Source organism: Thermobia domestica, chromosome 8 (genome assembly GCF_964235325.1).
Source record: "Thermobia domestica chromosome 8, izTheDome1.hap1.1, whole genome shotgun sequence".
Lineage (NCBI taxonomy): Eukaryota > Metazoa > Arthropoda > Insecta > Zygentoma > Lepismatidae > Thermobia > Thermobia domestica.
Genome location: NC_137461.1, coordinates 2,336,825 through 2,363,607, shown reverse-complemented (window position 1 = coordinate 2,363,607; position 26,783 = coordinate 2,336,825). Strand labels below are relative to the sequence as shown.

Here is a 26,783-nt window from a genome sequence, read left to right as displayed (position 1 = left end):
ATAACCCAAACGCAACTTAATTACTTAGCGTAATTTTAACATTTTTTCTCGAAAAAGGCTGATCCCCTAAAACTAAACATATGCCGTTTTTATGATATGTGAAGTGTTTTCCACTATCCTTGTTTAGCTAGATGTACACGCACCGTCGCTGGCGCGCCCTTTCCCTACGGACCCCATGCTCGCTCCTCATGTCTTCGGTAGGTAGCATTCGTACATTTTAGTGATCAGCTAGCAGAAGCTGGTTTATGTTTTAAGCTTTGTAGTTTTTGCGCCATATGTTCACACGCTATATTTATACTTGGCCCTTATGAAGTCAATATGAATCTACAATGCAATTTCATTTCCTAATGAAGTTTATAAGGCAGTTCTTGCCAAAAACCTGTTTCTTTTCACTATTCTCGCTTACGCGAATACTCACCATCACTGACGTGTATGTTTCCTTCGGACGCACCCTAACGCGGGCCCAGCAGATTTGCCCTGCCTCGCCTGGGTTGGATAGCATTCGTATCTTTTAGTGGCTACCTAGCATACGGTACTTTGTTTTAGGGTTAAATTCCAAAGGTGGGCGTCCGTTTCCAGCGAAATTTTTAAAATTTACAGAAAATATATGGATAATTTGATCGTTTGTGTGCTTGATAATATATAAAAGTCTCGAAAAATATGTTTATTTGTTATATATAAGCGGTTATAAACATGGGACTATATGGCGAGCGGAGGGAACTACTTGGCGCAAGGTAACTGAACAGTTGCATTGTGGGAAAGAAACGAGCATTTATGTTACCAACATGGCGAATGTGCAAGGGCAATGAACTAGCAGTTTTAACATTTGTGAAGGAATACATTGATAACGAGCAAAATCTTTTAAAAGTTTGTGAAGAGCACGGATTAATGAACCTAATAACAAATTGCAGAAAGTGTGGAAAGGAGATAACAGTGAAAAAACTTGACGAAAGCGGACGCCCAACTTCGGAATATATGCCTTGTTTTACAATGTAGTTTTTATGCCGCACATCCGGAAGCCGTATTTGTATGCAATTTTCAACAATTATATCTGATCGCCCCTTTAGATCTTATGTATTCCAAGTAGCCTATATTTAATTGTTGGCCATACGGATTAGTAAGTGGAAACCTTTAATGGGACAATACGGAAATTATTGAAAAAAAAATTAGTTTGTCAACAAATGTTTCTACTGGTACACTATAAGTAAACCAGTACGAGCAATATTTCATAATGTAAGCTCGTGTAAAATAGGATGGTACAACACAGAGCTTTGGAATAAGTATTTTTATTTAGACTTGACGTGCAAGTTTATATCTTTCACCTGTCTCATACGTATGTTTCATATGAAGAAAATCGTAGTATTCTTGGGAAATACATGTAATACTGCAGCACGATACACTTTAATTCTGTTCTGCTTGATACCTCCAAACTTACATTTTACATGTAATAGTTTCTTCTTCAAAGTTTTCCATTACCACACATAAATCTGTTTTGACGTTTCGAGATTCTGTTTTTTGATCTCGCACGAAATTTTTATAAAATAGATTTTAATAAATATACATAAAAGTAATTATTCTGATACATAAGTTCACTATCAGTTTCATTAGGCTATTAGTAATAAGCACTTTTTTTTTTTTTAATTTATACCAAATGACAGTTATCGTTTTTGAAAATTGAATTGTTTTTGTGCATGTTACACAATTATCTTGATTCATCATTTTTGAAACATTTGACTCGCTTGACCATGCTTGTTTCTATGATACATTGTAACAAAAATATTAATGACTCTAAGAATAATATTGACAACGACAGCTAATATTTATAACTATTTTATTTAACCAATATATATCTTGGACGTTCGTGTCAAAAAATAAAAATGTAAAAGAGTATTGTGTGAATGTTCATAATCGACTGTGTTCATATTGGTTAAAGAATGAGTAAGAAGAATAATCTTTTTTGAGTCAGGAAGATCTTACCGCGCAATTGGAGTGATGTGACCTCAGTCACATTATTAAAGGATTGTAACTGCATGCCATGTTTGTATTTGTTTCAAAATTACCAGATGTAATTTAGAGTTAGTTAGTTTAATAAGTTGATTACTTATGTACTGTTTACTATTTTTATTATTTCTTTATTATAATTTTATTGATAATTAAGTCCTCAGTTTATTTTTTGGTAGCTGAAGTAGTGCAATCTCATTATTCAGTTGCTGCATCGTGCATCAGACTTGATTCTGGTATTACTGGAGCCGGACGCTCGACACCGGTGTGGGAAAGTTTAGCAAGTGATAATTTTTGTGAATTGTGGTTACATGACTGTGTGCTAAGGTTGATTTTAATATTGCTTGAGGTACAAATATCCTATCTGTAAAAATGGTAGGAACAAGAGTGTATATTGGAGGTCTTCCGTATGGTGTAAGAGAAAAGGACTTGGAACGTTTCTTTAAAGGCTATGGCCGAATTCGAGATATTCTTATAAAGAATGGTTACGGTTTTGTTGAGTTCGATGATTATCGTGATGCTGATGATGCAGTTTATGAATTGAACGGTAAAGAGCTATTAGGGGAAAGAGTATCTGTAGAAAAAGCACGTGGGACTCCTCGCGGTAGTGATATGTGGAGAGGAGGGGGTGGTGGACGAAGCAGCAGGAGTTTCGGCCAACCACCTCGTCGACGTAGTCGAGCAGTTGATAAATATGGCCCTCCAACGAGGACCGAGTATCGTTTAATTGTTGAAAATCTATCAAGCAGAGTAAGTTGGCAGGATTTGAAAGATTATATGCGTCAGGCAGGCGAAGTAACTTACGCAGATGCACATAAGCAGCGAAGGAACGAAGGCGTCGTAGAATTTGCTACACATTCTGATATGAGAAATGCATTAGATAAGCTAGATGATACTGATCTTAACGGCCGCAGAATTCGTCTGGTTGAAGATACAAGACGTCGCAGAAGATCCCGATCTTCCAGCTCAAGATCTCGTTCAAGGTCACGTTCCCGCCGTCGATCACGATCAAGATCCAGGTCAAGATCTAGATCTCGCAGCAGGCGAAGTAGCCGAAGCAGAACCCACAGCAGATCGAAGAGTCGAAGCAAATCAAGAGAAAGATCGAAATCACCTACCCACAGCCGATCAAGATCTAAATCACGTTCAAAATCCAAGTCGCGAGATCAGTCAAAATCTCGATCTCGCTCGAGATCTAGATCTCAGCCTAAATCGAAGTCCAAGTCAAGATCTGCGTCTGAACCTAGACCAGAGTCAAAAGAGCGGTCGCAGTCGCGAAGCCCGAGTAAGGACGGAAGCAGATCACGAAGTCCTTCCAAGTCACCCGAGAAAGATGCAGAAGATCAGACAAATGACTAAATATTATAATGTTTAATTAATTTACAAATATGCTTTATATATAATAATCTTAACTATCTGAATTGTTCTTACCTTTATGTAACCCCCATTATTTCCTTTATTGTAATTACCTCAAGTAAATGTGCAGTCAAGGCTGGTTGTTGGGTCCATTACCAGGATGTGGAATACCTCTGTGTGGGATCCACGTACATGAAGTTGTACCAACTTTAAAACATAATTTTTTAATGTGTAGTTAAGTTCATTGCTGAAGCCTTTGTCTCAAAATTGTGTATATTCATGTTATGGTGTTTATTGTTTGCGCTATTATTTCAGCTGATCAGTTCATTTGCACTTTTTCCTCGATACCTTGCTTTGGTTCCATTATTTTGGTTGTAAATGGACGTTGAGGAACGATTTGTATTGTGTAGAGACAGAGAAATGTGATTTTTGTTCGATTCGTAATGGCCGGTAGGGACGAGGACGATATAGTAGAAGACTTTTATGGTGTTTATTTGTTGTATTGCACAAATCCTAAATACAAAGGGCGAACGTATATTGGTTTCACTGTGGATCCAAACAGAAGAATTAAACAACATAACAAAGGAGTGAAGTCTGGAGGGGCCTGGAAAACAAGCAACAAAGGACCATGGTAAGATTTTTTCGTTATTATTTATAGATAATTTCTATTATTTCACTAACTTATGATGCTTGCTTGTATTGGAAAGGCTCAGGTAATATATTGCTAAAGTTCGGACCCATCGTTATTCTATACTGAAGATGTGTGGCTGGTCTAGGAATGGGCTGAATAGCGTGGTAAACACTACACCTTGTAAGTCTTCGAACCAGCTTCGATTTTCGGTTCAGTCATACCTTTTCACTCAGAATTTCGGGAATAGCAAAGTTAACATGGATGGGATGGAAATATGTGTTTGATTTGGATGGCATTTACTATCCCTCTCCCCCTGCCCCCCCGAAATCCATCATCGGCTCAGGAGCTAGTACTGTGACTTATAATGAGCCGTTGTAAACGATCTCGTTTATGAGTGTATCCACCATCGCTGACGCACCTGCTCCCTACGGATGCACACCCTCCCTATTGCTTGGGTGCTCCTGCCCTCACTCAGTTGGATAGCATTCGTGCCTTTTAGTAGCCACCTAATAAATGTTGATTCGTGTTATTTCACTGTAGTTTTTGTCATACATGCATACTGTATTTATACTCATCACAATTACAAATAACGAATCATAATCGCAACTAAGTGAGCCAGTCGCTACCAAGAGATTTGGGGGAGAAACTAAATAATACCCACACGTTATTACTATAGCTTATAGTTTGGACTACCTTCATCGAAGCATTTAATAACGTTGAGTTATGAAATTCTAAGGGTTAAGATAGTATATTTATATTACTTAAAGGAAGGGAACTTTACCTTTAAGTAATTAATCTCTCAAAATACTTCCACATTCACATTCTTTGTTAAAGCATTATTCCTTTTAGGTTCACTCGAGCAGACAGTTCTACCAGATGGAAAATTTACAGGTTAAACTCGATGTGAAACATTTCTCGTGAAGGAATTAGTGTGAATATAAGTAATTACTGTCATTACACAGCATATTCAAATGAATTTTGAGTGATAGTGAAAGTATTACATGTGTAAGTGTGCTTCCACTATTCCCCGTCGCTGACGCGCCTGCTTCCTACAGATGCAACCCATCGCTTCCGCTCGTGCCCCCTACTGCATTCCTGTCTTGACTCGGTTAGGTAGCATTCGTGCTTTTTAATGACCACGTAGCACAAGTTGATTTGTGTTTTATGCACTGTATAGTTTTTATGCCATACGTCCACACTGCATTTATACATAGCCCTTAAGTCTATTTGCAAGTAGTAATGGAGCTCCTCATTTAGTGCATGCTCTGCTAAAAGAAATAAAAAGGTCAAATCTAACCTGAAAATGTAAGAAATGGTCAAAATTTGGCAGAACCGTCTGTTTGAGTAACACCTTCCTGTTATTTATCGATGGAGCACCTAAAATTTTGTACTTTTAAGTGCTCCGATTAAAACAGTTTTAAATTGTTGATGTTCTGAATCACAAAACAAAAATATTGAACACTAAGGATCAATTTTATTTTATTTTGTGTACAGCATGGGCTCTTTTACTGCTATAACTTGTAATGTACTGTTAGGATAAATTCAATTCCATGTTATGTTGTATTTGCGTGAATCTTCAATGTACCTTAGTTATTTTAACAGGTTGTCTATCAGAGTTTGCCCAAGTGGGCCCAACCCGAAAAACCCCACCTGGATTTTTCGGATTGGACCCGCCTGTAAAAACCCACCTTGGTTTTTGAGCTTTTTGTTAGTATATTGTTGGTACAACTAAGGTGATCACATTGAAAGTGATTTTTATCATGTTTTGTTGGTCTTTCTTAAGGCAGATAAGATTCTTTCGCGTTAAGGTATACAACACCTTTAAACATAAGACCTTTATAAAGTTCTGAATGAATAAGAAACCTTACCTTAGCTTGAGATAATTGTAGAACAAATTAATGTATGGATTGTGCTTATAGCCTGTGCTGAATAGAAAATTTCATACTACTGGAAATTTCGATGTACAGTAAAGAAAGCTGCATTTTCGACGATAGAAAGAAAAAAATTGCAGTAGTCGAGTCAAAAAGAAGTACTCGGGAAATTTCCACAATTGAACGCACAAAGCATCGGAATTGAATACTTCAACAATAAAACTATTTATTTTATGCTGGAAGATATTTAATTTTATACATTTAGTTTATAAAATATGAATTATATCTTCGTTAATTGTTTTAAACTAATTAATTTTCTGGAAAGAACTGTCTTGCAATAAGTGCTCGGGAAATTCCCGTAATTGAACGCACAAAGTATCAGAAGTGAACTTCAACAATAAAACCCATTTATTTTACACTGGAAAATATTTATGTCGTGTAACACATTTTGAAACTTTTATTTTATATATATGAATTATATTTTTGTTTTAAATTAATATATTTGGTGTTCATATTTGGCGAACGTCACTGAGGCAGTGCCGTAGCTTAGATTTTTTCTGGAGGTCAAGCATTAATACGTGTATTTTGGCCTCCTAGAAAAAGTTGTTTTACTAATTCTTGAGCCCCCTTTTTCCATATTTTGTTTACTCTTTATGGGCCTCACGGAGCCTGTGGTCCCTCCCGCACGGCAAGGTCTGCGGGGCCGTTAGTTACGCCCCTGGGCCCGTTCTATTCATGACAAATTAAGGGAACAATATTGACAAATTTCAAAGCCATATGAATAAATATTTTTTCTAGGGCTCCTTATAGTACACATTTTTTTACTGAAATGGGCCCATGACTCATTTTTGTTTTATTTACCTTTTGTGTGCTGTTTTATGTAATGTAGTGAGTCTGTTTGATGCTTCATTTATAAATTCATATGGAGTAAGAAAATTTTGTCTTAAAGTACTCCTCGAACGACGGGGAGCTTCCTTGGGGGCAGTTGTTCCCTGCCCCCCACAAGTTACGGCCCTGTACAGAGGCTACTGGGATGATTCAATATTCATTTGTTCGGTTGTCTGCCTGTATCATATATACCACAGGGTACCACTTTCGGTCTTAAAAAGTTTAAATTTTCAGGGTACAAGCACGAGACACTAAATCTCCTGTATAGATTTTGGCGGCATACCAACGTAAAATTTAAAAATTGCTGCCATTTCTTTCGAAATAGCAAGTATCCACGTTACAAAGCTTGTGAAATTTTCAGAGTACAAGCGCGAAACGCACTAAATTAGCTGTATACATTTTGGCGACGATCCAACGTAAAATTTCAAAATGGCGGACATTAAAAAGAATAGCAGTGAATGCAAAATTGTTTAAAATTGTGACAATGCTAATCTTGAAATATAAATCACATTTTAACACTTTTACCCCAAAGACATTGAAATAATTTTAAAAAAAAGGTAAACCCAAAAAGTCCCATATGCGCCTAAGTGGGTTAGGCTTTTTCAGAAAAACCCGGGTTTTTTCAAACCTTGGTGTCTATCGGTCACGAAAGTCAAGAAATTTAATTTTAGGTTTTTTTTTTTTTTAAAAAAAAAAAAACCTGTACAAATATAAGTAGATACTGGAAATTTTTGTTGTATAAACGTCAAAATTCACCGCTAAAAATGTCTGGTCAACTTTAGAGGCCACCAAATCACAAGCAAAAAACGTTTCTATCCCATGCAAGAGGTTTCGGCCTAATTCGCACTCAAATTCGCAAATGTATGTCCATCATGTGTATTTAGATATGTGATTTAAAGATTAGTGAATTTGTGAGTGTTTGCTGTTGGTTAATTACAGTGAATATATTGAATATACAGTGAATATAGATGAGTGCGAAAGAATGTAGGTACTGTTATTAATTTTTGAATGTTTCGAAATTTTATGGTTTGATAAAGAAATGGTCACGAAATTTCATTTTGGAATTTTAGTAGACACCCTGTTTAACCACCCATCTTGCTGTGGCTGGCTGCAATTTTATACCCCCAGGGTAAACTTTACGTGGAATGAAATCTGTTACATTTTAAGTTGTGGCTCTAATTTTCATGTAGGGCTAAATCATTTCCCGGTCAGCTTTGAAAGGTTAATTATTGAACTAATCAATTCACCAGTTTATTCATTTGCCTGAACGTACTTCTTAGTGCCACAAGTTGTCTTTTTTTAATTTGTTGAACTTGAATTTTGAGTAAATTAGCAAGTAATAATACATATAATTCTAAGACTTTTCGGGAGTAAATTTCATATAATCGAGCATGAGACTGGCGGGAACTCGAACCCGATTTCGGGTGACTGGGTCGTTGCACTGCTAAGCCACCAGTGACTGACAGCTACCCTACAGTGTTTAGGTGGGGGAGGGCGTGATAGTTTTTCTTTATTACTCCGTCATTGCTCTGTGGTTCCACGTAGGCTACTTTGAAAAAAAAATATCCTTATTATAGAAGGAAAAAGACCCGGTCTGTGAGTAACGCGTATTCCTAACAGTTAGCACTGATCACTTCAATATGTGCGTGGTGCTAATAGATGGTGCTACTGTACAGGTAATTTGTGGATTTAGTACTATTGTGCTGTATTGTTTCACTTTAATTATTTCAGAAAACGATAAGGCCGTAACCACATTAGGATTTCAGAATTAATATTTGTGTCTTTCAATAGCACAGCTGTGAAGAACCTTTTTTTTTTCTTCAGTTCATTGGGTTTTATTGGGCAATGTTGGGTTTTATCAAATTTTGTACGTGCATTTAAAGTCAATATTCCTACTTAAAATACCATTTAAGCATTCATGTTCTATTGGATACATGAAACTTGAATTCCCTTGTGGGACCGCGGCGGCTCACCTCGACTGGGGTTTTTGGTTTCATCCCAGCTTTCGGCAAGTGGGGTTGTGTTGGACAAATATTACGTGCGTGTTTTTTTGAATTCTCCCAGTTTACGTGTGAGCTTAAAGTTAACAACTTTTCTTTGAGCGTTATAAAAAAAAAAAAAAAAGTAATTATTGTTGTGAAAGAAAGCAATTGGCCTTGTGCCTCTGTTTTCTTCCTCTACTTATATATTTCCTTTTGCTCAGGGAATGTTGTCATCAATAGTTTCTGCTTTCTACTAAAGAACAATTTGCATATAGTATTCCGCAGAGGTAAAATAGGTTTTTAGTTGTCATTTAATCCACGAAATACTCTCTACAAATTGTTCTTACTGGATTATAGGAGATGTAAAGCAGGACGATATGATGACGACAAAAACTGTATAAAACTCAAAACAGAAGCATAAGGTATGTCACTTTCTTTTGAATATATTGCCTAGAGTTTCTATCAGTATATGCTGTTATAAAGGTACAGTGGAGAGTAGTTTATCCGCATTAGTTGGGACCGAAATCTTTACGGATAATCAAACATCTGTTTAACAAAGAAAAGCACGTTCAGTCCGAACTTTTATATAAAGAAATTACCAGTACAGTATACATGCAGGGTGTCTCAAAAGTTTCCTGTTATCAGAGTTACAACAAAATGTAAGAGGGGAAACCGTCTCCATATATGATGTTTTAAGTCCAAAGTGAAGTTTTTTTTTTTTTTTTTTTTTAAATCGGACGAGGCGTGTAGACTGTACACTCTGTATGTGCCCAAGATTAAATGAAAATGCAACGTTGCCATTTATCTGGACCCACAACGTAAGTGAATGAGGTTATTGTCTTTTACGCTAACGTGTCGATGGCCAGCCCCTATTTCTAACATGTCTCGTTCACTTTATGTTGTGGGTTCAGGTAAATGGCAGCGTTGCATTTTCATTTAACATTAGGCGCATAAAGGGTGTACAGCCCAAACTGCTCGTCCGATTGGAAAAATAAAATAAAATAAAATCCTTCACTTTGAATTGAAACAACATATTTGGAGACGGTTTCCGCTTTTACATTTTGTTGTAATTGTAATAACAGAGTTACCCTATGTCAGGGGACTTCTAAGCCAACCTGCATGTATACAAAAGCGAGATAAATGAGAAAATACTCCCAATATATGTGGATAAACGACGTTCTACTAGTGTATTATATGATGAATATATGCCAGTTTGGTTTGAGCCCATTTTAGTAATTGATGATAGTTGTAGTAAAGCACTGATGTCTAAACATTATTTCTTTATTTATTTTTAGGGAAATGGTGCTAATTGTTCATGGGTTTCCTAACGATATATCTGCTTTACGGGTGAGTTTTTGATGTACTGCTGAATGAAAACTTATTTAGAAGTAATTGTAGTATAGGTTCTCAGTGCCGTATGTTTCTTTGACAAATATATATATATATGTAGTTAAAATGATATAATAGCACATTTTTCTTAATTAATGATATGATTAGCCTTACAATGCAAGTGAGATCACTCGGAGAGCAGCTGCTACTGCTCACATATTAATTGATCTATAAGAACATTAAATAACACGTAAATCACGATACGTTGAACAACAGTCCTCTTACTCAGATACCAAATGAATACCACAAATATACACTAGTTAATTCATATTGCATAATCCAAGAGCCATGATAGCAAAGCAGTTTGTCATAGGGTTATAAAGTAGTCAAATCTACATGGGTTATATTTTGTGAAGTGATGGTTTGACAGGTGATAAAGAGCAAATTTTGTGACAATTTTTTTTCGGTATTTGTGAATGCTAGAACTACTTATTATCCAACATATCATGATTTTGTTTTTAACGTTAGTTACAATGTGTAACCTGTGTATTGAGTCGATTTTTCGTACTTCGAGCGACTGACGATAAAAGCAGTAGGAGCTTTCGAAATGATTTCACTGGCATAAATACATTGGCACTGAAAGGTTAATTTCGTTATACATATATCGTCGGCGCTCAGGGTAGAAGTCACTAACTCCAAAAACATAGAATGGAGTCAGGTACTTCTTCCAGTACGATAACGATACACACGACATTCTCAAACTAGATGTAGCAAATGAAATTGCGCTAGAGCCTGTCCTTGCTGGCGCTGCTGTCTTTTTTTTTTTTTCGTACCTCCCTCAAAAGAGGGAGAATAGTTGGATGCGGACAGGGTTACCATTTCGAATTATTTCCTGGACTTCGCTGTGCACTGTCTTGTTATGCATTCTAAGTAGCTTACGATCCTCACGACTGAATGACAAATTGGCAACACAGCCGGGGTCACCCAAAGCAAAGGGAAGGTTTCCTCCACAAGAAGGCGGCAAGAGTGGGGCCACAGTAGGTTTCACATTTTCCGAGGGCACAGATGAAATAGACAGGCTCTAGGCTTATTTATCCTTAACATAACAAATGCCATCTGCTACATCTAGTCTCATAATACGTACCACCTTGTGTATCGTTATCGTACTGGAAGAACTACCAAGCTCCATTCGTATGCTCTTTTAGTTAGTGACTTCTGCCTGAACGCCGACGGTAGTAACCAGTTCACCAATTATAATTATGTGTATCACGTAGATTTATCACTGCAAAGCAAAATTCTACTCTATGGAATCCAATTTTCTGTGGATTATATTACTCACCTCTCTGTTTTACAGCGTAAATATATACTCTTACGTGGGAGTAGTCCTTCCCGCTGGTGTAATGGCTAGCGAGTGATCCTGGCGGGAAATGTGATTCCGTTACGGCATCCCGGATTCCACTTTGTTCTTTAGATATTCGTCTCAGTCTCGGTGCTAAACTTCCAGTGAACAAACAAAATCGTACCTGAAGATCTATTTCATCGAGGCTTCTCGGCTTCATTGCCTATGTGAGGTTCGATGACAAGTTGTTGTTGTAAACTTAAAAGTTCTGTAGTTCTATGAATTCATTCGTTTTATCGTGTTCTTCGCGCCAAATATTTTTCGAAAATCACCATTCCCTGTTCTGTATGTATCGGCGACCAGATTTCATATCCATACAATATGATTGGCAGAAATATGCATCGTTTATAAATTATGCAATATTTGTCGTGAAGAGACGAGTTTCATTTAGAGTATTAGTGCACATTTCCTCTCAGTGTTACATTTTTCATCAAGTAGTTTCTTTCACCACTAATTTTCAACGTTCATTGCACAAGATTTAATATTTGTATGCAACTCAGTGACATGGGTTTTGAATGCACAATAAAGCTCCGATTTTCCGCAGAATTGGATGTCAAAGGCACCACGGATAGCGAGAATCGCGGATAATCCGGAAAAAAAAATAAATACTAAAAATGAGATGCAAATATGAAAACAAAAATACTGTACTTCAGCATAAAATCTATTGTTTGTGTTGCTCAGATCGTCAAGGTCAGTGATCAGAGAATATGAAAACCATGACCAAAACAAAAGAACAAAATCTGCCACTCATCCACAAATTCCGAGAAGGCCTATAGCATTACGATGCACAATAAAACTGTCAGTAATTTTCGACCTTCGCACTGTAGGGGCTATTCTATTTTCCCGGTGGTTGGCTTGAAATTTTATTTTATTTATTTATTTATTTTTAATTAACTCTCACTTCGCACTGAACAATGAATGTAATTTACTACCACGCAAATCACCCTTCCCAGTTCCCGTTTTTCATACCTTACAACAATCAGTTTCTGCTTATCAGAGTAGGGTTGCACTTCGAAGTATGCACTATTGTTGGAAATATTCATTTTTACAATGTGAGTCCGCGGCGACTACTTATGAAAAATAATTGAGTGCGACTGCAAGAGGGTTAAAAAATTTTTTTCGTTGCACTCGTGGATAATCCGTAGTGCGGATAATTGTGGCTTTACTGTAGTTGGTAATGAAACAAGAAATTGACGCTGACAACTTGAACAGCCATGAAATGATGAGATTCCAGCAACTTTTTGAAGCTACTTCTGTGCTATTTAATTTTCTAGAATGACATATGTTTATTATGTATGTCCTAGTAATCCATTGTCTGTTAATGTTTCAGAGTATAAAACAGCTTGATACAGTTAGTATGACGGGATTATGAGACGGAATTTACGAGGGATCTTTTTTTTTTCTTTCTTTTAAATTAAAGTTTTACCCCGCTTCTCCGGAAGTTATGGCGTAGTCAAGTTGGAAGTAGCCACTAGAATGTGTGTAGTGTGTAAATGAATACTGATCGATCTGTTTTCAAATTCTCTCATTATTCTTTCGGGCTTATTTAAGGAATTTTGGGTGTGTTACAAAAATTGCAAGATACGAGGGGCTTCAGAAGGAATGCACGTGAAATACTGAAATTTTACAGTTCTCTACATACTCTGTCCGAAGTTCAATACACTTCCGTGCACGGCGGTCCAATTTTTTGCAGACAAGTTAAAAAAAAAAAAAAAAATCCTGAAGACTGCTCCGTAGCACTAATCATCTCCTTATCGGATCGAAAATAGCGTCCATTGGACTGTTGCTTTGAGTTCGAGGAATAAGGATGATGTAGACATTGAAACCATAGATCATGCAAAGTCATTTGAAGTGCTCGATGGACAAGGACAAAATCCCTTTTGCAATTTTTAGCGGCGTTGCACTTTCAGTTTTGTGTGTAATGCAGAAAAAAATACTCTTGCATTAAATGTCTGACCCTTAGGCAGGTGGTCTATGAGTACCACTACATCCTTATCCCAGAAGAATGTTGCAAAACTTTCTCAACCGACTTCTATCTCTTGAACTTCTTGGGGCGAGGAAAACATGAGTGCCGCCACCCCATTGACTGTTGTTTCGTTTCAGGATCGTAGTGATACAGCTATATTTCGTCCATGGTTACTATTCGTAACAAAAATTGGTCGGCATTGCAGTCAAAATGGGAGATGACTTCCCTTGATGTTCTCACTTTTTCACACTTTTGATCTGCTGACAGATTTTTGAAAACCCATTTTGCCGAGACCTTGCACATGTCAAAGTTATTATGAATTATGCAACCGACGCGTACCCAAACAATGCCCACAATCTCTGCCAATCGTTTTTCTGAAATTTTCAAAAATAATGTCATGAATTTCATTCACGATTTCGGGGCAGTCGCTGTTTTAGGCCTTTCTGCACGTGGAGAATAATCTGTTGAGAAATCACCACGTTTAAACTGTGCCAACTACTTCTTCACTGCATATGACGGAGGAGAGTCCCGTAGTATTTCTCTGATTTCCTCATGAATTTGCTTCGGTGACTTTCCGTGGTAGGACAAAAGTTTGATGACAGCCCTGATCTCGTTGTTCGTGAAATTTGTTGGTTGAGCGCACACAGTCACTTCAGCGGCCAGAAAACGCAATAAGAATTTCGTTATTAATATGGAAATTTGTATTTGTACAAACAGAAATATGCTATTTATAATTGTACAATTTCATCATTCTACCTGTACGCGTGGGTCGTGTCGTATAGCCGCTCTTGAACATCTGCGACACCTCGATAGAATGTGGCAAGATTTTTATTTTCGTCTTGATAGTTCTCTCCAATCAAATCTTTGGGGCCGCGGTAGATCTGTCGTAGAGCGTTCACCTTGGGTACATGGGGTCCTTGGTTGGATCTCATCTCGCGCCAAATGAACTTCGTGATGAACAAACACCGTGTGCGTCGGTTTTCTCGGGGTTCTCCCGTTTCCTCCCACTTCCTTCATTCCACCATTTCATTCGTTTCTCACTGTCTCCTTTAGCCTAGCCGGCATCACCGTGGCACGGAAAACTTAAAGATTTCATTTTATTTCAATTTCCAATTAAATCTTTGTAACGTGTGAAGACTTTTTGCTCTCGAATGACACCTTCACATTTCTCCGTCGCTAATATAATTTGCACTATGTGAAGCTATTTCATTCTTGTTGGTGTCTCATAAAATACACAATTCAATTCGTATCCCAGTAAAACGTTAGAAGTGGAATGCAGTTTTCATAGTTTAGTTACATCATTTACTCACCGTATTCCGCCATATGAAATAATAGTCTTTCGCAGATATCTTAGTAGATGCTACAAGTTGCACAGTTTAGAGGCGCATTATACTGTGAGACGTTTTCTATGTATTTTTCAGTTTGAGTGGGCCTGGCAGCACCCTTACAAATCCCGTCGACTTCGACATATTTCTAAAAAGAAGCCACGAGAAAATAAATTCCAGTTTTGCCTCCGAGTACTTGTCGAAATGTTGAGTGTTGGTCCTTGGAACAGATTGCCTCTTACCATTCGGTGGTTGTCTCAGGAATACGCTCAAGAGTTCCCTGTAAGTTTTTATTTTTATTCATTTGTGTCTATCACCTTACTGCATAGAGAAATTCTTTTTTATCTGTGCGTACTTGAACAAAAGCGAGGGGAAAGCTTCTTCTTCTTATATTCTTCTAAGACGTTAGCAGCCCATCATTAATTGGCTCGGTCTAAATAAGTGAACAGAAAGAAATAAGGAAAATTTGCGATTACTGTTTGGTTCAAATCTTTTGATGTTTAATGCGTGTCCTGTTATTTTTTCAATACCCAATGAAAGTTACGCGTGGTTGCCTAATATTCGATGCTTGGGAGAAATATTGTTTACACTCAAAAATGTCTTTATTTGCAGAATGTTAGTATATGTTTTGAGAAAAAGAAAATTGTTTCCAAATGCTTAGGGGAGAAACGCATGATTTTACATATAGTGATTTATTATTTTATTGTAAGATTGTTTCTTTATATACAAGTCAAACTAAACCAGTGTTTATTCTCGATTTGAAGCGTTTACTTCGTTCTGTCATCTGTGTTTCACGTGTACACGAAAGGAAATTAAATCAGACAACGTCGCTCCTGCGCGTCATTTGCTTTCGTCAAACAAGAGGTTTGAACCAGACAGTAGTTTATTGTTTCCTTCGTTACGCTAATGGTAACATGCTTTCGAACTCCTACGTAGCTATATGGTTAGTATGCTGGGTTCGATTCCCGGTAGAATCTGATGTTCTTCGGATCTCACGTTAAACTGTGGATTGAGGTTTCATAGTACCTCGGAGCTAAAAGGAAAGCTGAGCTCCAAATAACCAAGTACTGTCTGAAGAGCGTTAAAAAAGAAACGAGCCGAAGACTGTAGTGTGCACACCGATGATAGAATGGTAATATTATTGCATGTGTAACAAATAGGCGTTCCAACAAGAGCGCGGAATTTCACAGCCCGCCACTCGAGGGTCACGTGTGCAAAACCACGTGGCTTATAAAACCAGCAGAAGCAAACAGATCGTCCAGCGCAGTCGTGTTGTGAGTAATGCATCAGTGAAATGGAGGCGTCGAAGGAAGAGCAAAGAGGTGTTGTTCGTTTTCTGACGGCGGAAGGAGTAGGGGGAACGGACATTTATCGAAGAATGTCACAAGTGTACGGTGAACATTGCATGTCCCTTGCAAGGGTCAAGGAATGGCAGAAGTGCTTCAGGGAAGGATGGGTGTCCTTAGGCGAGATGCACGTTCTGGAATACCACACCGTGTTGCCGATGACATCGTCCAGCTGATTGATGCACTCTGCAAAGATATGAAGTGTTTGAAAGCACAGAAAGACTAAATAGACGAAGTAAAGTTAAACTAACCTTGTAGTTGTCAGTATTATTACAGTGTGTACCGTAATCGAAATTGTAAGCCAGAAAACAGTAATGTTCTACACGAAAAGATCAGCTTAATTTTATTGTATGTATATTTAGGCATGTTAGACAGGATGACTGTATTTATTCATTAGAATGTTACAATACAGATTTACGGTATCTTTTGGAAAAGCAAGTAGCACCTCCATTGTAACGGAATTTTTGTTCATTATCGGGCCGCTGTGGCTCAGTGGTAGTGTGTTCACCCCTGGTGCATGGGGGTCGTTGGTTCGATCCTAGCTCGCGCCAAGTGAACTTTGTGGTGGGCAAACACCGTGTGCATGGGTTTTCTCAGGGTTCTCCCTTTTCCTCCCACTTTCTTCATTTCACCATTTCCTTCATTTCGTATCATCACAGTTTCCTTTAGTCTAGCCGGCATAATCGTCGGACGTAAAACTTAAGGATTTCATTTGATTTTTTCTTGTTCATTATCGTTCCTTAAGTCTTGGTTTTATATATCTATTAATTTCCTCGGTAGTCCCTAAGTTTTACGTAATGTTCGATCAAGTACCCCATTGGAGAATCGGGATGATTTGCACAGGAAGCATACGTCTGTATCATTTGAGATATTTGGGAACTCTCGTGTCTTAGTTAACGCTTTTGGTTATATTGTTTTAAAAGAAAGTATCGAACATAAAAGAGTCCACGGGGACTCAGCAGCAGAGCGCTCACCTCTAGCGCGTGGGTCCCTGATGTGATCGCAGCTTCCTCCAATGGGTTTTATGGACTACAAAAACCGCGCGCGTGGTTTTTCTCGTGGTTCTCCCATTTTCTTCCACTTTCATCTTCATTATTCCATCATAATAGTCTTCCTTTGCCTCGGTGCATAATTTCGTGGGAACTAAAAAAGAAAGTCCATTATAATCCATTATTTGGATTTCCGTCGAGCGCACTGTTTTTTCCCTCGTAGAATATTGGCAATCCTCTTGTGCGACTTAATACTGTTACCTTTCGGTGCATTTCCATTATCCTTAACACCACAATATCTGGCAATTATACAAAATTAGCATAGAATAACTTTCTGCAGGGAACTCGTGCATTATATAATGTATTTTTAAGATCATGTACATGATGAGTAAAGAGTAATATTGTATTGTTTTCCTGAACATAATTTATTGGCCGACAGTTCGTTAGAGAGCCTTCAGTCGTACGAAGTAATCTACCAAGGTAGTTCAATAACAATAAATTTCCAACACTAAAAGTTTGTTGTTGGAATAATGTTGAAACCATTGTTCTGGCTTACCGTGTTGGTACGTAACTCCTACGTTGTGCAATTCTCTCACAGATTTTTTCAAAGTCGTAAGTAGGCTGTACGTCTTAGGTAACGTGAATCGTATTATGACTTAAATCTCTTGTATTGGAACGGGTACTCCAGTCTGTAAGTAACCAGGTATACTCTAATAACAGATTCCTTATATCCATATCTCGTCTTAACTGAGCAATGACATTAATTCTTCTCCCATTATACATTATACTCTTAATTTTTTGCTGCGGCAGCGGTGGCTCAGTGATGGAGGACTCACTTCTCGTGCATTGGGTTTCTGATTCGGTTCCAGCCTGCGCCAAGTCAGCTTTGGAGTGAACAAATACCGTGTGCGTGGGTTTCCTAGGGGTTCTCCCGCTTCCCACTTCATCACCGTCTTCCTTAACCTTGATGCATAATCGTGAGACATTGAACTTTGAAAAAGAAATCCGTACATTAACTTCTTTTATGGTCTGCCTGTTTACCAACGATCCAGTTGCTTGACGGTGTCAGTTTGGGGATTTGTACATTTTCGTGTTTGGAAGATTCGTCCTGGACTCAACCAGACACTATTTTTAAATGAACATCTCAATCTTTCGTTGATGCTTCATCAGACATTTCTCCACTACCATTTTTTAAAAATATTTTTTCCTTTCTACTATTTTTTCCAATATGATGAAACGTTAAGAACTGTCACTAAAGCGTACTTTTTCTTTTATAGTATGTGATTATATTTCCATTATGGTGAGAATCCCAGTAAGGGAGCACAAGAATTTAATTTTACAGTCATTCACTTCGATTAATAATCCGTCTCCTTTAGCCTAAAGGACATAACTTTGGGACGTTAAACTTAAAACTTTATATATGTATGTATATATGTATGTACAGGGTGTTTCAAGACAACACCCACAACGTTTGGGAAGTGATTCCTGACACCAAGATAAGACAAAACTATAGACCAACCTGGGTGCACAAATGTTTCCTTTCGGAGTTAGGCTGCTGAAAACATGAGAAAATAAACCTTGAAGGTTCATAGCTTAGAAACAAAGGGATCTACCTTAGTCAGTTTAAGACTTCACTTAGGAACTAGTAGTGTCCTATCCAAATATCCATGTTTCAAAATCTTGCGATACTTCGACAACAATTTTTATAAAGGTAGTTGGTGAGTACTTCAAATTATGTGCCCGTAGCCAAACTCCCTGTATAAAAATTGTTGCGTGAATACCTTAGGATTCTGAAACATGATTTTTGGGTAGGACACATACTGGTTCCTAAGTGAAGTCTTGACCCCAGTATGGTAGGTCCCATAGTATTGGCGCTATGGACTATTAAAGTTCATTTTTTCATGTTTTCAGCAGCCTAACTCCGAAAGGAAGCATTTGTGCACCCTGGTTGGTCTATATTTTTTGTCTTATGTCACTTCCCACATTTGTCGGTGTTGTTTTCAAACACTCTGTATATATATGGTAAGAAAATGAATTTTCAAAAAAACTGTGAAAACGTTTTATCACGTACTGAAAAGTACACTGTAAGCTCTTTCGGGGTTCTATGGTTAGCGTATGAGCCTTTGGCACCGAAACATGGGTTTAACTCCCGGTAGATCATGTGGTTCGGGTTCCACTTAACCTGTAGATATACGTCTCATAGAGCCTCGGTTCTAAAAGGGACGCGAAACTCCAACCAACCAATATTTCGCCAGAGCCTTACTTTCAGACATGTTCATCTGACTACACACATTCTTTTCCTACTAATACCCCTTGCTTACTTGTTGAAGCTTTTTAACGAACGAGCTCATGGTGTACTTTTTATATGATGTGATCAACTGAAACCCATTTCCATATGATATCTGTTGAAGTGTTAATGGTGTTTAACTACCCTTTATACACAATGTAAAGATTTCATGATGAGTGTATGTCACAGCATTTGTGCTTCAGAAGAAGTTACTATAAGCGCTGGGAGTATTTCCCCATTGTGTAACCAGTCTACGAATGCCGTCCCTGTAAAATGTAAAGGATTGGGTTTCGAAGCATTGATAGGCCTTCACCTCACCTTGAACTTTTTTTAGAAGGCCAGAGATGTTAAAAGTCACAAGGTGAAAGGTCAGAAGTGTAAGGACACCTTTCCATAAGTATCCTGAGTAGTAACATCATTGGCTTGTCCAGGACGGGAATCCCTTGTTCCTGCTCGTCCGTTCATAAACATTCTTGGCCAATTGACCACTTTCGTTTTCGGTACGCATTAGTCGCCACGAAATACTTAATCTCGTTGACATCTTTCAGGAGTGAGGAACTGTATGACAGTACGCTGATCTTATTTGGACGGGCTCGGGCGCGGCACGCCATCTTTCAATGGTTATTCCTCCAACGGCAAAATGCATGGTAGTTACGGTGAACGTACAGATTTCAGAAGGAAAAATAAAAGGTACGGACTTACCAGGGTAAAGCAGTGCAAGAGGCACCATATCATATCATATCTAAAATCACGTGCCAGATTATGAGAACGCAGGTTGCAATATGATGGGGTTAATTTGCGTGTTCTTTATTCTTTCGTTCATTAGTGGAAAGTTACCAACTCGTATGGCACTACAGTGCAAGTTTTTAAAATACTGCTTCCCATTAATAGCAATAGAAATGAATAAACAGAAATTCAAAAACGAGTCTCTTTACGTTATTTATAGCTCCTTGAAAATTTGATAGAGTAAATGTTTTTGAATCAGATAATGTGACACCCAAACGTGGAGCATCTTTTTACAGCCAGCTTATGTCTAACAGGGAAAGAATTCGGGAATAGGGCTTTATAGACGAGACTCATCAGAGACTCTGATCCTACATAAGTGGCAAAAGACTGAAAGAAAGAAAGGTAATGGATGTCAAGGTCACTGGCGATGTCTTGCTTGACTTTGGTCAGAATATTATTATTGTGATTTGTCGCCTATCGTGAGGAGAATCTTAAATATCGAAATAACTAAAACGATATCGACTATACGATCTTTTGGCTGTTGCTTTTGATAACGTATCTTGCCCATAAAGAGCACAAATTTCTTCGTGGAACTGCGTAGTTTTGTGGAAAATTCACTCATCTTCACGACACAATACCTTTCGTCTGTTTATAAGAATTGCAATACGTTATGCACATGTGCCAGCTTCAACCGTCATCTGTCGAATGACGTTAGGCTAGGCCTGACTTGCTGCGACTCGTATATACCTAGTAGCTTAGGGTACTGATGTCATCTCGTGTGCAAAAGTTTTTTAAGGCTACTCGATGTTGCTTCTTTAATTCATAATATCCTCCTGTTCCAGACTCCAAATCGATTTTAATTGCTAGAGAAACCGTTTCTTTAGAAAAAAAAAGTGCTGAACTTCTTACCGTTGTATATGGCCAGAAGAAAGCCCTTTTTTACACATTTTCAGTCGGGACAGGACGTTTGGGCGCGGACGTTTTGGCGCTGCCGTTTGGGCGCCAGACGTTTGGGCGCGAGGTACATAGTAAAAATCACAATTTACGACATATAAAGTAAGCTATTGACTGAAAACTAAGCGCCAATCAAGATATATACATTTCCTACACTTCTATCTTTATCTCACCTCATTTATCTGTATATTTTCTATCTCTATCTTATTTATTCATCTAAATTAAATAGTTTAATGCGTTTGTGGCATTTGTTGCCTAACCTCGTCATGGATTGATTTTTCGCTTGTTCACGATTCTTGTACTTCTGATCTAATTTTTGTATTATATAAGAAAGCTAGGAAATAAAGGAATCAGACGAACTGTTAATTTTCTTAATGTTAATTAAAACATATTGATTTAATTTTTGTATTTTTTTAAAGAAAGTTAATAATTACATATTTATGAATATTAAAATTTGTTTTCTTTCGTATTACGTTTGCCAAACTCTTCTCTTCCTTAAGTCCAATAAAGAACTACCAATAAAAGATTGCAGCGTAGTCGCTAACACTCTCGCCTTCGGTGCGATCGGTCCCGGGTTCGATTCCCGGTGGGGGCACTCGGTCGAAAAAGTGTAACACGCTCTTTCAGGCCAACCACCCTGAATGAGGTTTTCCTGGATTTTCTTCATTCACACCAGGCAAATGCCGGGGTGGTACTTAATTTATAGGTCCAGGCCGCTTCCTTTCTTCCCCAATCCTTTCTTCCTTCCCTTTCCCCGGATAGTGTGCTCCCTCAAACGTGACGGGCTAAATGGCCTTAGATGCCGAGAGCCCAGAAATCTAAAAATCCTATATCCTAATCGAGTTGAGGGAAAGATATTTTGCATACATGGTGTCTAAGACATATTTTGCGTACAGGATGTCCAACACATTGAGTTTAGGAACTGTAGTATGCCGTATTTCTGGTATCACTTTTTTTTTATTACCATTCCAATATAAAAATCAAAACTTAACACACATTTTTTTCGTCCCATTGTAAGCATTTAATCTGCATTAAAGAAAGTGGCGAAAGAAAGAAAAAAAAAAAAAAACAACGATTTCAAAGTGAAAAATAATAGTTAAGTGTACATATATTGGTCATTTAGCCACTAGAAATGTGTTTGACATTCACACTTATTGCGTAACTACAGCAGAAGGCCTGCTTTAAGTTTTTTAATGGAATAGGCTCACTATGTATGTAATGCAGTCAATCATATGTAGTCTGGTCGACTTACATTTGGCTTGAAAAGTTATCAAATAAAAAGCACACTTAACTTTCGTTGAAACTTAAATTTACAAAATTTAATTGTTAATTCAGTTTTTATAATTTTGAAATTCCAGTATTTCTAGTATGTAAAACAAAATCCAGTATAATTCAAGGACTTCCACTACAGTAGACACCCTGTGATATCTTGATTTGAACTTAGTACTCAGCGCCTAACATAACGACTTTTTAACTCGCGCCCAAACGTCTGGCGCCCAAATGGCTTCGCGCCCAAACGTCCAGTGCCCAAACGGCGGCGCCCAAACGTCACGTACCGTTTTCAGTGAAGGAAAGTGGAGACGACAGACAAATTAGGAAGTGATCCCCATCTGTGGTTCTTATTTTGTAGTGACCGGCAGTATATTACAGTGGGGTCCCTAAAACTCGGCACTCGATAGCCTAATAGTCCGGGTAATTCGACCACACCCTGACAAGGCAAAACAATTCTGTTCAGACATGTTCAAGGTCATTGCCGGGTATTTTTCTGAGATTGTCTTAGGTAAATTACTGTACAGTGTGTATTCATTTTCATGTATAGTAAAGGCTCTATGCCTTCATAAAGTACGTAGTTTTTCTTTGTTTAAGGGAAATTGGGCAGTTTATTGTCTGTTGTATTCTCAAGCAACCAATACAAACAAGAGTAATACTGTATTTTCTTAAGAAACACTCGTATTCATTCTTTTTGAACCTCATTCCCGATAACCCGGCATTTCCTCAAACTCTGCGATCCTTCGGTCTACATTAGGCCGAGTTTTCGAGACTCTGCTCTATTAATTGATCATCACTGGTGTAAATTATGAACTCTATACCATTTCGAAATAAAGACCGTGAAGAAATCTATATTTTGCCATTTTCGAACATACGTAGTGCGTACTTAGCATTTTCAAATATTACACTTGAGCAGTAACATAACAACACGCGCATACTAGACCTCATTTACAGTAAGATCGCAGTATTTTTACTTTAGTGTTAAATTTTGTTATTGTGTGTGGGATCGGACTGACCTCCACCACTACCTAAAGATTAATATACAGTTACTTCTTGAAAGAAGAGAAATATATTTTTATTTTGAGAACTTTTTGTTTTATGGTGTTACGTTTTAACAATAATGTGTGAAATATTTAAAATAAACCTTTCTTTTTTCATAAGTTACTGTTGTTCATAATTACGATTTTTACGTTTTACTTCGTAAAATAATTAATTTAAATGCTAACTCTTTTAAGTCACATCATAATACTAAAGTTAAGCCTTTCTCTCTTATTTATATGCTATAATGTTGATACAACAGACTTCATGGTCAAAGGAGGTTGTCTCGAAGCCAGCTGGTTGGTGTGATGGTGGAATGTTAAGTAATATCAACATCAGCCCATGGTTCACTGCACAGGTAGCTGTCAGGAACAAAAATAGAACGGCTTAGGTATCATAACGATATAATCCAAATCTTAAACTTACTTAACTTTAAAAACAGTTTAGTATACACATATATCATTGTACTTCTCACAGTTATTATTTGTTATTTTTCGTTTCAGCCGAATCGCTTGCCACCTCTTCATATGCCTATTGCCTATGGTCCTGTGAAAAGCAAAAGAATTTCTAAAGTTCAAACTGCGAGTCCATTGACAGTTACAGACGCAGAAGTGTTGTGTGATTTGTGTGGAAATTGTGTGACTAAACAAGACAAAATGTTATGTTTGGATCCAAAGTGCTCTTTAGTTAGTCATGTCATCTGCCTTGCTAAGCGTTTCCTGCAAGACAGCAATAATCTAATTCCAGTGGAAGGTTTTTGTCCAGCGTGTGGTGTACACGTACTTTGGGGAGATCTCATTCGAAAGAAGAAGGGTTGTTATCGTAGTCTTTGCTCTACAGACGATGATGAAAATGATGAAGATTGGACACCTGAATGCTTGCAATCCGAAGAGAGAGATCTCGATTTATAATCAATCAATCAAGTTTGTTTTCAGTGTTCATGTGATTTGGATAGAGTAGCATTGTGACAGTTGTAAAAGAATCGAATTTAATATGTTGCCTAAATGAGAATGAAAACTTAATATATTTTATTTTGTTCTAGGACATACGCGAAATTTTTTGTTTTTAATTATGTTTGTAGATATATATATAAAGTCACATATGATGCAATATGCTATAATGAAAAATCAAACGGGGAAACAAATTTCGGTTGTTGTTGTCTTTTGCTCTAAGAAAGTCTGTGGATTAAAAAAATTTCACTGGATTTTGTTCGCCAAACTTGTAAGTATCTATGCAATCTATGATAAATGTATTTCTCCTGTTTAAAACTTGGTAAAGGATTTTTAGCAAAAGAGCCTATGACATGAAAGTGGGTAACATTTTTTCCTGTAGTACTTTGTATACGTTTGGCAATTTACATTTTGGAATTTAGTAACTAAAATAGTAGTGTAGTGTTAAAGTAACAGAATCTTCAAACATTAGCTGATTTGTGGATTTGAGTACCGCGTATGAAAAATTCTGTTGACGGTAATTGTGATTTCGATGGATTGTAAAATCAAGAGGTAACACAATGAAGTATTTGTCGTACTGTAGATTAAGGGAATATTTGTGAAAAGTTTTTGTGCAATCTCTTCTACTTATGAGTTGCTGCACATCTGGATTTTTTTTTTTAATACACGGAAGGAGAGAGAAATGTTTCTTTTGATTTTGTGAAATGTGTTAGTTTAACTGTTGCAGCAATTTGTAGTTGCGTGGTTGAATATTAGTTTATACAACATAAAGTGTGTGGCGTAATTGTTCCATCGAAACAGGTGCGAAAGGTTCCCTTGAAAACTGGATTTTTTTTTTTTTACGATCTATTAGTACGATTCTGTCAGCAATGAAAAAAGATTTATTAGGTATAAATTTGACTCAGTAGAATCACTTGATACTTTCCTTGTGTTTAAAATCAAATATAATCATGTGTCATTGTGTTGGGAATAATACTTCAATGTAATTAATTTTGGTGTACACAAAATATGTACGACATTAGGAGAGTAAAAGTGTATGAAAACAGATGAATTTAAAATATTTGCCTATCTAATGCAGTTGTTCATGGATCATTCGAAGTTAAGAAATCTAAGAACATAACTTTTTAACTTGACTAACTACTCACTTGTTAGAATTCTCAATTTTGTACTAACCCATGGAAGGTCAAGCTATTTAACACCCGCGGAGTGCCAAGCGGGGTACAAATTGTGCCCCAGCTTATTTTTGTTGTGATATGTGTTTGCTCGTGAGAGTTTATAAAGTCATCATTTTCATCACTTTGATAGTCAGTTTCTTCTAAATTCTTAACGTAGTCGTTGGCAGATGAAGAATCATACACAAAAAAAATCAGATTCTATTTCTTGTTCGGTCAGGGCTGCACAGTTCATTCTGGAGCTTTAGTTAGCTGTTACAGAATGGTACTCAATGCCAAGTGATAAGATCAATGTTTGCTAATGTAATATTGTCTCATTCTTCTCAGAATTTATTATGTTACGAAGCAGTAGTGGCAACTCAAATATAAAAGAATGCGCGTTGCAATAATTTAAATTATGTCCAGGGAGTGCTGAATGGGTTATGTTTTGGATCCCAATAAAAAAATAATTTTTTAAAAAACGAAAAATAGCATACACTTTCTATACTGAAAATTATTTCATTGCTGTATTCTTCACTTATTTAAAGTATAAGTAAAATGGGAAACCAACAGTCATTACTTACAGAGATATCATAGAAAAATATAAGTGAGGTACAATTTGTACCCCGCTTGGCCCTCCTAGGGTTAATCACTAAAAACTTGTTATTTTTCGCTATCTTGCTAACGATCTCTAATTACAAATTTCTAACTTGTCCTCTCGAATATTTGAAAAAATATATATATTTCATCAAACAGGAAAAGAAGTAATAAAATTCTCTGCAAAATTGAATTTTGCAAAAATTAAATTATATTAAGAGAGGAATTAAGCCATGAGAAAATCGAATAATGTAATATTTGCAAACGTATTGCGAAATTTATAGTTTTCCTGTGAAACTTAAGTAAAGAATACGTCTCTTCTTCATTTAAACAGAAATATAAAGTCTGAAAGTAATGTTCTAGTTTTCATTTGTTTTATGTAATCCCTTATTTTCTATGGTTGAATTTATTATATGGATAATTTTAGTTCTCTTTGATTTTACTGATTTCAAATAACTGCTTTCTTTTCTTTCTTTCTCTCTCTCTCCAGTCTCTTTCGTCACCTGGATCAGAAACTAGTTGGCACGCGTGTTTGGGTGTGGAATACTTTAATTCTTAATGTATTTGACGTTACGTTTTGTTGATTTCCTTGATTCTGTTACTTTAAACATTACATGGAAAGTAAATGTTAACTGTTTTGTGTTAAGTGAATGTTTTTTAGTACATATGGGTACAATTAGTTTACAAAAGTATTGTTTATTTAAGGCTTAACAATAATAATAATAATA

The 26,783-nt window shown here is 37.1% G+C and overlaps 3 protein-coding genes across 4 annotated transcripts in view; 2 read left to right on the top strand and 1 right to left on the bottom strand.

Moving 5' to 3' along the window:
- LOC145692639 (zinc finger HIT domain-containing protein 2) overlaps window positions 1–1,714 on the bottom strand; it is a 36,343-nt gene extending 34,629 nt beyond the window's left edge. Inside the window, exon 1 of one of the 2 annotated variants that reach the window (XM_081767986.1) lies at window positions 1,436–1,714. In XM_081767986.1, the coding sequence (XP_081624112.1) occupies window positions 1,436–1,473 (38 nt within the window). In that variant the 5' untranslated portion in view covers window positions 1,474–1,714. Of the gene's footprint in view, window positions 1–418; window positions 437–1,435 lie in introns of those variants that run through there. The other variant, XM_081767987.1, reaches the window with a different exon arrangement.
- A 414-nt stretch (window positions 1,715–2,128) lies between these two features.
- On the top strand, window positions 2,129–3,897 carry LOC145692640 (serine-arginine protein 55-like). Its single transcript, XM_081767988.1, has one exon. The coding sequence runs from the start codon at window positions 2,374–2,376 to the stop codon at window positions 3,358–3,360; it is 987 nt and encodes a 328-aa protein (XP_081624114.1). The 5' UTR covers window positions 2,129–2,373; the 3' UTR covers window positions 3,361–3,897.
- Window positions 3,801–26,783, top strand: slx1 (structure-specific endonuclease subunit SLX1). The gene is made up of 4 exons (XM_081767989.1): window positions 3,801–3,988; window positions 10,025–10,076; window positions 14,845–15,030; window positions 23,861–26,783. Exons 1-4 carry the CDS (start codon window positions 3,801–3,803, stop codon window positions 24,266–24,268), a joined length of 834 nt encoding a protein of 277 aa, XP_081624115.1. The 3' UTR covers window positions 24,269–26,783.